Source organism: Typopeltis vanoorti, chromosome 8, assembly GCF_054136105.1.
Source record: "Typopeltis vanoorti isolate ZY-2024b chromosome 8, IOZ_Tvanoo_1.0, whole genome shotgun sequence".
In the NCBI taxonomy this organism is placed as follows: Eukaryota; Metazoa; Arthropoda; class Arachnida; order Uropygi; family Thelyphonidae; genus Typopeltis; species Typopeltis vanoorti.
Genome location: NC_143556.1, coordinates 97,058,546 through 97,071,628, shown reverse-complemented (window position 1 = coordinate 97,071,628; position 13,083 = coordinate 97,058,546). Strand labels below are relative to the sequence as shown.

The window sequence follows — 13,083 nt, the reverse complement described above, 5'->3', positions numbered from 1 at the left end:
ATTACTGGTAACAGCAAAGTCGAAAAGAGGTTAGATGTAGAATATTTTGCAGGATAAAAAACATTCTGCATCTAACCTATTTCCTCATAGCCTTAGTTACTTCAGCTTAAATCAAATCATGCCATGTAATTCTGACTTTTGACATAATGGTTTTTTGAAGTAGTACTACCCCTGATAGCCTCTTTGGATTTCAGAAATTTCTCACAGATAGTATGATAGTTCTCACAGAAATGATAGACATGTTGACAATCAAAAATTTATTTCTAAAGAATATGAAATAATGGATATAATACCAATACAAAATAACAGCAAATAAGTTAACAAATGCTTCTTATCATTCTGTGTTGTCATCAATCCTATGAAAATAAATTAATAAGTACTGTGAATACATAAGCCTTTCCATGCATTCCACGCTCTTTGTAAACAAAGCTCTTTCTCTAGATACCTAATTCCAGATCCAGTAGGCTTGCAAAGTATATCTACTCGTTCTTCTTTTTTTTCTTCTTCTAGTAACTCCTTCATATTCTCCAGCATCCAATGCTCTCACCACTCAGGCCATTACTGCCAGCAAAACAATTAATTCTTTCGCCTTATCTTTTTGTATCCTGACAACATCACTGATGTTATTAATTTTCACACCAGGGAAATAAAATTTTGCCAAGATTTCATTAAGTAATCCTCTGATCATAGAATATCCTTACCCTGTTGCTATTATTCATACAGTCTTGCTTCATACCTCAGGCCTCTCACTTTGTTCCCTTCCCTGCTAATTTCTTGGTGTTTCTTTTATCATTCAGTTTTCTTTATTTTGTGAAGGGCTACATGTAAATGTGCTATTTCCTGTTAAGGTCCTGACCTTCTGCCACTGCACATTCAACATTAACTCTAATATTAACATTTTCTGGTCTACTATACTAGCACTTTCCACACACTAATTACACACTTGCACACCAGTTTTGCTCTCCTTCTACAAATCCTTCAACTTCTGTGAAGAATACATCACTCAGACACTACACTGAACAAAATCACTGAAATTCAATTCACCTATCAAGGATATATTGGCCACTATTGTTCTACTATGCATTGGTGCCATACCAACAATATGTACTTTAAATACCTATATAAACATTACTTAAACCTAAAGAACTCAGTCCATCACATACCCATATAAAACAAAAAAACTACAATCAATTGAATTTTGAAAAAATGCCTTATCTTGCAACAGCCATAACTAACACTGCTTATACTATGTGCCACCTTGTGGTACTCCCCTTATCTCTGGTTTCTAGTCTTGGATCAATTGGTTTACTTCTAACCCATCTTTCAGAGGTATAAGTTAAAACTGGTTTGAAAAATGTCTTGTGGATTGCTGGTATTAGTGCTTTGACTAATTTCTCCCTTATTCCATATAAATTTATTCACTTAACTTCCCACTTTTAAAAATCACTTGCCAAACATTGCTGGCAAATTGGCAAAAACTTGCAATAACATCCTGCTAAAACTAGAAAGTTCTTCATAGGGTGTGGTTGCCAATACATTACATACAACAGCTTTGGCATTAGTGTATGCCACAGCAGAATACTGTTCTCCAGTGTGGCTTAACAGTGCTCACACTTCACTGATTAATGTTCATCTTAACCAAGTCATGAGACTTAACTCTGGAACAATAAGATCAACACCAGCTTAACTGCTTTCAATGCTTAGTAATATTGCTCCTCCCTCTAGTACGGAGAGAAAAGTTGTAGGCAGCCTATGGAAAGTAATTGTTGAGAACAGTGACCTGTCTGTACATGAAGATATTTCTCACACACAGCTGCTCAGAGACTGAAATCTCGACAACCTACTTGGAGAACTGCTGTGTAAATGTTTCATGAAGCCTTTGATTTACATTAGCCTGGAAACTGTGCTAGCAGAAACATACTTGTAACCTATGTGTAACTATTCCTGGTCCATCTACCAGACTAAAGGATTTGTCCTGTCATTTGTCATCTCTATCCAGGGGGTTGGCTATTATGGATCTCTACTTATGCATGATGTGCCACAGATCCATAATGTGCAGTAAAAAGATAAGATATCTTTTTACTGCACATTGGCAATCACCTATGATCTTAACCAGATTATGACAGCACATGAGAGCTGCAAACATATATTCCACAAATGGAAATGGCTCTGGTTCTCTTATCCTGGATCGAAATTCACTTAAATTTGACTGTATGATTGCATTTTAATGCAATCATATAGTCAAATTGAAGTGAATTTTGTTGCTCAGGTTGCATAAGCCATACACAGCACACCCAACCTATTGTATGCCCACTGATGCGAGACCCTTTGACACTTCTGTGTATGTCAAAAGAAGGAGATCCATTCCGATAATAGGGTAATCAATCCGTCTTGTAATAATAAACATCTCATCCCACATGTTGGAAAATTAACTTTTATTTTATGAACATGATAGTTTTTAAAGTGGTAACTATTTGCTTGTATAACAGTTGGAAAATTTTACATATAACGCACATGATTTCGCATGTTGGTGACCAAGTCCTACATCCTTTATTTCTTTTTCCACTTCAGCATGAATTGACTCTTCTTGGCAGGTTTCCAGACTAGACTTTCGGATCTGTGATCAGGCAGTAAATGGGCATGCAATACCACTTGGTATTTACTAACATTGAACTGACTGCATTTCACATGCCCACAATTCCAGTGCAATCCTCTTATTGAAGCTAGTAATTTATAATCCAATTCCATATCCTCACTTCTAACATCCTTCCTGAATCCTATCAAAAACTTTAGCTAAGTCTAAAAGTATCATGGTATATCCATTTCCCTCGTCTAATACAACCGTGACATTACTATAAAACATGAGCAAGTTGCTCATATCCTTCCCTTAGTAAACACATGCTGTTCATTGCAGTGTATAGATTCTCTGGCAGTTCACTTCTGATCTCTTACCATTTCCAAAATTCTTCACAACCCCAGAGATACTGATAAGTTGATAATTAGATCCATCAGTCTTTGCACCACTCTTCTACAATAGGATTATCATACATCTCTTGTGAAATCTTCCCTGTGTCGAAACTCAAATTATACAGCTAGGTCAAAAGAACAGTCAATTCAGCTCAATAAATTCTTCTTCATTCTTATCATGAGTTTTCTCTGCTTCTCACTCAATATTTTGATATTTTAAGTCATTCATAATAATTACTTGTTTGCCATCAGGGTAATTTGCCAATGCATTTCATCTTCTGCAAATAAACTGCCTGGTCAATACTAACACCTACTATATATTTCTTCCTGTTAGCCTCCAATTCACACCAGATAACCTCAAACTCACTTATACATGGTGCATTATTACCATTATTGCTGTCATGAATTTCTATTCTAACTGGATTTAAGTCATCTGATATCATTAGTAGTGCTCCCCCTCCTTTTCTGTCTCTTCTGTCATTCCTAAAAATACCCTTTACATTCAATTCCAGTTACTACATCCAATTCTGAGAACCAAGTTTTACTATTGCCAATAATTTTAGGCTACACTATATTCATCAAAGCAACAAATTCTACTAATTTGTTTCTAGTGCTCCTTACATTTCTGTATAGACAAAAAAAAAGAAGTTATTTTCTCACTTTTTCTTATATTTAAATCTGCTGATAAACAGATTCCTCAAGCCTTATAATTCACTATTTGATGATGTTCATTTGATAATTTGTAGATTTGATGAATTGTTGGTTTTCGATGATTTACCTTTTGATAAATTGTTTTTTTGAAGAATTATTGATCAGTGCCTTAAAAATTGTTTTTTAAGGCACTGCCTTTTAATGAATTGCTTTTTTTTTGATCAACTTTCTTTGATGAATTGGCTTTTGGTAAATTGTAATTCAATAATTTTTTTTTATTGTTTTCAGTGAACTTTTCTGCATACCTTTTGGTATATGTTAGAGAATGGGTGTGATATAGGCTAAGAAATTCCATGGACTTAGAATGCATAATCCATACTGGTGGTTGAAAGATATAATCACGTAATCACAAGAAAGATATTTATTTAACCAAATATTTTGGTCTGGAAATAGCAGACCATCGGTGGTATTACAAGAACAGTTTAAAAAATACAAGCTAGAATACTAACAATAGATCGTTAAAATTAGAACACGCCGTGTGATGTTATATCACTAAGTATGAAACGGAATATTTTGAAGTAGAAACATGATTGAATTTGCTATTTTAAAAAAAAAAAAAAAAAAAAAAAAATTTAATTAATGAGTAATCTTGATTAGACTCTCCCAGATTTTTGATATAGATATACAGTCATTACGATTCAGGTTGGGGCGATGGAGCAAGGCCTCCATGCTTTCCTTGAACAGACGTTCGAACCTATATTGGGATCTATGTAAGAGACGAGTCCTGGACCAAAGGATGCTGTGATCAGTTTCAATCCCGTGTTGAGCCAATCCAGACTTTTCAGGTTTGTTGTGAAGAATGGATGATTGATGTTCTTGGATTCTTTTTTCAAGAGAATGTCCAGTCTGTCCAAAATAAGAGAGAGATCACAGTTGCACGGAATTTGATAAACTCCAGGAAGAGATAAAGTTGAGCATTTGTCTTTAGGAGAAGGAAAATGAGAAGACAATTTGTTAATAGGTGAATACGTAGTTGTTAAATCATATTTCTTTAAAATTCTTGCGATAGGTTCTGAAATACCGGAGATATAAGGAATAGGCACTCAACGTATTGAAACTTGGTTGTTTTGTGGAGGATTATAAGAATTGAGAAGACGTTGAGTACTTTTTTTTTTCAGAAAAGCCATTGAGTTTCATGTGTTGTTGGATAGTAGAAAGTTCTTTCTGTAGATAATCAAAAGTAGAAGAATTAGTTTTGGCTCTTCTGATGAGGCATTTTATAATTCCTGTTTTTTGACATGGATGATGGGCTGATTCTTTAAGAATATAACGACCTGTGAATGTTGGTTTCCTGTATACTGTAGTTGTAAGGATATTTGAAGGTGATCGGATGAGGAGAACGTCTAAAAAAGATAACTGGTTGTTTTCTTCTAATTCCATAACTTTATGTGATGATGCAAGGAATTAATACTGTTTAAAAAAGAAGGTAAAGCATTTTTGCTGTGAGGCCAAATAGTAAATATGTCATCTATATATCTTACCCAAAAAGATGGTTGAGGGAAAATAGATGCAAAGAGGACTTTTTCTAAATGTTCTAAATAAAAGTTGGCTAAAGCCGGAGAAAGAGGACTTCCCATGGCCGTTCCTTCTACTTGGCTATAAAATTTGTTTTGACATATGAAATATCCAGAATGTATTACGAAATCGAATAGTTTTATAATATCTTGAGGAAAGATGTCAGCAAGTTGAAAGACTTAAAACTCATTTTGCAAGACCTCCTAGATTTTATAAATAAACATCTTTCTTGTGATTACATGATTATATCATTCAGTCTTATGTCGCAAGTATCCTTGAAACAACATACTGGTGGTTATTGATTACCTGGTGGACCTACATAAAGTAACTGATGATCTCCATTATTTTGGAGTGGACTGATACAACAACAGTGAGTCCATCGTTTTACAGCAGACTTCTGTTTCCCTGCTTTTGAATGAATCTGGACATGGTTTCAGGTTGTGAAGCACATGCCAGCTGAGTATAAAAGAGCAGAGAGATGATGTGAGATGGGTTTAATTTTGGTCTTTTAGGTACAGCTGGCAGATACCATCAGGACCAGAAGTCGTTTTAGTATCTAGGTTATTTAAGAATGTTCTAATGCTTTTCTAGTGAATATTCACATTGACATATAGTTGTTATTTTTGGTATTATAGGAAGTGCTTTGCCTTGGTCATCTGTGCAGGAATTGGATGGGAAAAATGACATTGCTGGGTCAGCTTTATCTTTAGGTGTTGTTACATCAGTGTCATCTGAGTGTGTGTGAGAGAGAGAGATGTGAAAGCACAGATGAGCAGAAGTTGTACTTGACATGTTTTGCAAGGAACCAGGACTTGATGATGGATAATTCTAGCCAATGTGAAGTGGACATAGCATTTTGAAGAGAACAAGCATGAAAAGCTATCAGAACTGTGAATGGTAATTTATGAAGACTTAAGGAAACTAAGTACTGTGTCAGGTGATTATAGAGAGTATAATAATCTTTGGATGTGTGTGTGTGTGTGTGTGTGTGTGTGTGTGTGTGTGTGTGTGTGTGTGTGTGTGTGACCCTTACTAACAACCAAAGGAAACAAGTAGAAGTTATGGAGATGGATTACTTCAGGCTAAGTATGAGAACCACTCATATGGATCATCTGAGAAATGCATATATTTGAACAGAGATGGAAGCTGAACAGGCTTTTACATAGAGGATGGAAGCATGTGCATTAAAATAGTATGCACACAAACAGAGAATGATGGCCAGAATTATGAATTGATCACTCATTGTCTCCCATGTTGTGAAAGGAATTATATAGTTGTAGTATGAACATTCAAGATGTACTGTAGTTGTTGAAGTTGATATTTGAAGTTCACTCAGAAATAAGCAATCAGGTCTGATGTGTTAATGATGTATATAATTTATCTTTGAGTTTAGGATGTGGATATGGAATTTATCCACATATATTATTATTATTATTTATTTATTTATTTTTTGGTAGGATTTTCTGTGTTTGTGATAATTTTTGGTAGGAATTGTTCTGAGGAAGTTTTTTTTAACTTGAAAGAGAATTAAATTGTGTATCAGGACATGAAGTAAGGGGAAAGAAAGATAATCTTGGACATGCTATCCATAAAGAGAGTGCACAGTCACATTGCCATATTGCAACCTTGACAGTGCTTCCCCACTACCATCTCATGGAATTATCTCCCCCTCCAGTACCTTTCTGGCAAAGTATGCAAGTGAAAAAAATCATGGCCCTTAACCGAGCAAAACATCTGATGCATAACCATCAGGTTCAGTCCCAGAGATTATATGTCAGCTTGCCTCTTGAACTGCTTTATTGCTGTATTCTCTATGGAAGGTGTTTTGGCCCTATATATATATATATATATATATATATATATATATTATATTTGGAATGTCCTTGAGGAGTATCACTCGCATTGCATAAAAAGATAGAAGACAGAAACTGGAATCTCCTCTTTAGAGGCCAAAAACATAGTAGCAATTTCTTTAGGCCTCCATTGCAAGACTGTGGTGATAGTGTTTCTTGGATGATCAAGGTCATCTGCTACCTTGTTTTCATTAGGAGGTGATTATTCTTTTTTTTTTTTTTGGGTGCCACTTTATTCATTTAATTTTCTAACTAAACTATGTGCTCTGACAACTACTCCAAACTAAAAGAGCTTTGCTACCTGTATCAAAATATAGACAAACAAAGCTTTCAGCCTGATTTTCTTACAAAACTTATAGAAAGAAATGTATTATAAACACCCATGCTTATGCAAAATGAAATGTACTACTGCTGCTCTTGAGAGAGACTGGGCCTCAGTACAGTCTCCTGTCCCCATTTCTCCTTTCTCGGTGTCTTTATTTTTAAAAGCATAAAACGACAGAGACACAGGTGTAGTATATCCTTTTAATTTTTTTCAAATTGTGATTTTAAAAATCAGTGTTATGTCTTCTGTGTGTGCATGGAAAGGGGGGGGGGGGGTTAATTTGCTTTTTTTGAAAGTCTTATAGTAATCTATCTAAAAATAAAACTCTCTTGATGACTTAATAATAAACATTTCAGCAATTAATTTTTTTCTGTTTGAATTTTTTTTTTTTTTAATATGCTATTATATTAGTTTGTTTATTTTTTTAATCTTTTGGCAGGGATGTAAGACTCTCTCTTATACAAAAAACATACTGGTTAACTGTCAGGAAAAGGATGTCCCTTTTAAATGTCTCAAGAGAATCTTTTACTGCTTTCATTAAGGATATTCTGTCCTTCATAAAAATAGAAGGTCTAGTGCAGGGAAATATTACAGCTAAGGCATGTATTCTCTTAAAATTATGATTTAGTTTTTTTAAATACTTTTTCATGGTATAATAAACATAATATACTTGAACTTAATCAGCTTAGCAGTTATAAATTAAGATGGAATAAAGTATGCAAGGAATTTTATGATATTAAAATAAGTGAGAGTGATCATAATGCATAGTTAATGAATTTTCAAAAAAAAAGTAAAGTGCTATTGGTAAATGCTTCTTAATGGTCTTCATTTTTTCAAAAGGTAAAAATTAAAACTGTTATGGCTGGATTGGAATTATATGATACACGAACAAAACATATAAGTAAGGGATGGTGGAGTAAAGGATTATGACCATTGTCTTCCTTCATTAGTGATATGGATATCAGTAGGATAGCCCTAAGTATTTGCACATTCTGCAAAGAGTTGCCTATTATACACTTATAATAGGCAACTCTATCAATGATAATATAGTTGGTATAGCTATTATCACATAAACCCACATAACAGTCACCCATTCAAAATACTGACAACAGTGTATTGAATGGTATACTCTCCTGGGCACACTGTTGGTTTGTGATCAAGTTTCCTTTTTTAGTAGGAGGTCTTCCCCATTACTTGGGAAATTTCATGCATTTATAATTATAATGCATTTTTCTGTTTACCTGATTCCTTTTGGAGGGGGGGGGGGTTGAATACACATTTCTGTGGTTTAGCAAATCTTCATTTAATTTTTTGATGATCAGTTATACTTAATGAGCAAGTGACAAAAACATGTTTTCCAGGTGCAAAGATAAAGGATGTTTGTTATGCTATAAGAATGCAGATGAAAGAAATGAACAAGTTAATTGTTTTGGCTGACACAAAATGATATGTAAGAGATTGTGCAATGAGAGAAGTTATGAAAGAGTTGTTAGTGGAAACAAAAATGAAGAGTAAGAAAGTAAAGATTGTGAGTCTGCTGCATTGATATGATATGACAGAACTGAGGAGGAGAAGAAGAGCCATGATTGGCAAGCAATGAGTCAAAGAGAAGATTGTGCAAGAGGAAGGGTGTGCAGTTTATTGTTGTATGGAGTGAATTTAATGGATGAAAGGATTTACTTATGCCGAACGGACAATTAAAATGGTTTTGGAGTTAGATGTTTGGAGAAAGTGTTGTTTAGTGAGAGTGTGGTAGTGCAAAACCAGGGAAACTAGAGTTATTAGGGAGGATGAAATCAATCATGTGTCCAAACACCCCCCCCCCCCCCGTGATAAATGACATGTGTAAGTAATGATTATGCAATCCCGAATGGGATTTCAGGTCTCCAATTTGAACAGGTTGGTAATGACATTACACAGAGGTAACTATTGGTACAAAGGGATGTTGAAATGAGATGCATGTTCACAAATGTGTACCTGCATCTCAACTATAAGGCTGGTAATTATGAGAGACTCAGGAATTATCTTGAAGCTATAAGGAAAGAATATACCAAGTTGGAATTATGTGGATGAGTAGGGATATAAAGCAAGAGCTGCACAAAAAGAAGACATTGTGGAGGAAATATAAAGAAAAAAGTGATCGGCATACTCATGAGCAATACAAAGTGCAAGCAAGAAGGGTAACTAGTATGGTAAGGAAGCCCAAATCAGACTATGAGAGAGAGAGAGAGAGAGAGAATTAGCCAAATGGGGCCAAAATAAACTCAAAAGAGTTTTTGCCACCCAGGGGTATACAAAATTCAATGTACCTGTAACCTACCTTACATTGGGGAAACAGGATGCACCATCCCATTCAGAAAAGATGAACACAAATGTCACATTAAATACTTCCACTATGGTAAAACAAGCCTATCAGACCATGCACTATAAACATGCCACGGAATTCACTGGGAATGCACTAAGTCTCTACACAGCACCAAAACCTGGTTTGAATGAAAATTCAAGCAGCTTGTGAAATGCTGAAACTTCATCCAAATCTGAACAAAAATGGTGGATTAATTATTCCAAGAATGTGGAGGATCCATCTTTAACCCATACCCATATAGCAATCAGAACAACCCCAGACAGAAGAATATCTCAATATGAAAGGACTGTAGAAATTGTTTAATGCAGTTCTGTTTCTTTTTATTTCTTATTATTTATTTTTATTTATATATATATATATATATATATATATATATATACATATACATATATATACAGGGTGTTCGGGATAAATTTGACATATTTATAATTAATTATATTTTTCCGTAAGTTACATGTATTAACACACACTTCTCTTCATTTAAAAGTTTGGACCCTTCTTCATTCATATACAAGATGTCAGAAAGGATGGATAGCTGGAACCCACCTGAATCATGGAAGAGAATAACTGGTATCATGATGATTCGTGCCCGCCATCAAAATAAGGATATTACGACTGCTGCCCAATGCTCCCTGAATACAGTAAAAACAATCAGGCATGAACTAGAGACTTGCAATGGTGACTACGAGGATGTAGCAAGAAGAAAGATCCCTAGCAGACGATCTGATTGCGTTCGTACAGCAGAATTCCTCGCAAATCTGCAGGAACAGGTGTTGAAGAACCCTGGCATTGGAATTCGGGCTTTGTTCGTGGAGTTGTTAACTGTAGTCAAGCCCTGGATAACAAGGGTAGCCAATGGTAGGCCGTATGTATGGCAGCAGGATTCGGCCCCTTGCCACACCTCTGGGAAAAGTCAAAAATGGTTGTCTGAAAATTTCTACGACTTCACCAGTCCAAATGTTTGGCCTCCAAACTCCCCAGACCTTAACCCCATGGATTATTTTGTATGGGGCGCAGTTGAAAAAGACACCAATCGCACTTCCAGTAATACAAAAGCCCAGTTAATGGATAAAATTAAAACAGTTTTTGCGGCCCTTCCCAGGGAGACTGTAGCATCAGCTTGTTCGAGGTTCCGAAGCAGAATTGAAGCTGTGATCGATGCTAATGGTGGTTATTTTGAGTAAATCTTGTTGATAGTATTGTAATTAACTCTGCCTGTAATGTTTTTTTGTCAATTCATTAAATTTAATAGATACAAAGAAGATTTTCTTTTTCCTTACGAAACTGTCAAATTTATCCCGAACACCCTGTATATGTATATCACCAGCGATCAGACTAGGATAAATGATTAACAAACATTTAGATTTATTTTACTTTTGTACAGTGCAGTGGCATGTAGCTTGTATCATGTACATATGTATGTTTTCCTGATGGTGACCTCAATACAGAGGTTGAAATGTTGATTGTTACTTGCTTAATGTTATGTAAAGTAATTATTCTAACACGTGTTGTGTCTCCATAAATTCTTCACTGTGAATGCTGACCATCATGTAACCTTAAAAGAAAGAATTACAGGTTCTTGTTCTTTAATTTTTGATTCATCACTGTTATTTTGATTCTCCTTTGTTACTGGTTTTATTTGTGTGTCATATCTATTACTTGATAGATATTTCTATGCTCACTTATTGGTTCTTGAACCTTCAAAAAATACATTCCAGGCATATTAAAAATATTTGTTCTAATGCAATACATTTTTAAATGCGTAAAACTGAGCTTTTAGCCTATAGGTTGGATACAGGGGAAGTTCCTTTACCACAAAAGCCTTGCAATTTTCTGTTCATCTAATATTAGGTGCTATATGAGTTCAGAATAACCTAAATAAAACTACATACCATTTTTCTTTCAGGAAGCAATAAAACTGGAAGAAATGATAAGGCAGATTCTTGACTGTGCTCCATTACCTGAGGACAGAATTCCAAAGGTATATTTTTAATATTTAGTAAGTTGATAAAGAAATCTTAATCTTGCACTATGAATTTTTTTTTTTTAAGTCCAGAAAGACATTATGCTTTTATGCCAGTTTCCTCTCTGCTTATCCAATTGTGTGTCATGGTGGATTGCTTTCTCATCAGATTTTTCCAATATTGCTGGATTTCCATAGGACTGTGCTTTAATCCACCCCTCCTGTACATCAATGACCTTCCTTAATTAACATCTAATTCTGTTCATAGTTTTGCTGATTCCAGTGCACTCCATTGCTCTTCTTCCTTCATGAAATCTAATAGTATTCAAATGGTTTTTTATAGTGCTCAAATGGCCCATGCTTCAAGATCTTCTATAGCCAATGCTTTAAACCCTATAATTTCCTTCCATTCTCAAGTGAGATAAAGGCAATCTAGTGAATTTTAATGCTATCAACACACAATCCCATCTTATTTCTTGGAAGAAAGACCATGCAGTGACTCTCCCTCAGGTTTTGATAATATTCTGTTTGCACCTGTCCATGATCAATTTTCTCTTCTGGGGTTGATTTTCACATCTAGCCTATCCTGGTACAAGTGCATCATGTCTATAGTAGTCTTCAGCCTCCAAAATAACTTACTATTCTCTTTCAATATAAACAATATTTCTCTTCTGCTGAATTTCTAATATGTTATAAATCCTAAATCCACCTGACCTTAGAATATGTTTTTCAATGATGCATGAAAAAAACTTCCCTCAGAATTCTTGATTGGATCCAGAAGAGAGCGTTTGCTTAATAGATGATTCCTCTCTCTCTCTCTGTCACTGATTCCATTCCTCCTTCCCATCACAAATGCTGTTTTTTTATTATGTCTTTTCTATAGTTATTTCTGTGGGCACTTCTCTCCTGAACTAGTCACCACATTTCTCCACTTTCTTCTAATCATTACAAATACAGGCAGCTGCTGATCAACATCCATGTGCAGTTCAGCTTCTCAAACCTTCTCGTTCTCTTCCTTCATTCCATCATCCCCTGTTCTTTGGAATAATCTTCCTGGTACCCCCCCCCCCTCCCAACAGATACTATCTCCAACTCTTTTCAAGAAATAAATTTCTTTCTTCTCTCTAACTACTTGCACACATGACATTGTCATGTTATAGGTCTTCAGGTTTCTTGTTCATGGGATTCATGTTAAAAAAATAAGTGTAGTGAATTCTTGAAAAGCAAGTTATTAATGAATCAAATTTTTCTCTTCTTGGCCAAGGATTTTAGTGAGCTCAGGGAACATTACCTTAAATGTGGTGACAATATTCAATAGCTGTGCCGATTTGTAATTTGAATATGAATAATAGTTGCTCAGAGGAAACTGATTCTTGATTTCTTG

General features: G+C 35.0%; 1 protein-coding gene across 2 annotated transcripts in view; it reads left to right on the top strand.

Annotated features, from left to right (window-relative positions):
• The window catches only part of LOC150104209 (nardilysin-like), a 561,456-nt gene that overhangs the window by 427,275 nt on the left and 121,098 nt on the right, over positions 1-13,083 (top strand). For both annotated transcript variants that reach the window (XM_090396835.1, XM_090396833.1), the window contains exons 24-25: positions 7,811-7,970; positions 11,643-11,717. In XM_090396835.1, coding sequence (XP_090252961.1) covers positions 7,811-7,970; positions 11,643-11,717 — 235 coding nt within the window. The remainder of the gene's footprint in view (positions 1-7,810; positions 7,971-11,642; positions 11,718-13,083) is intronic.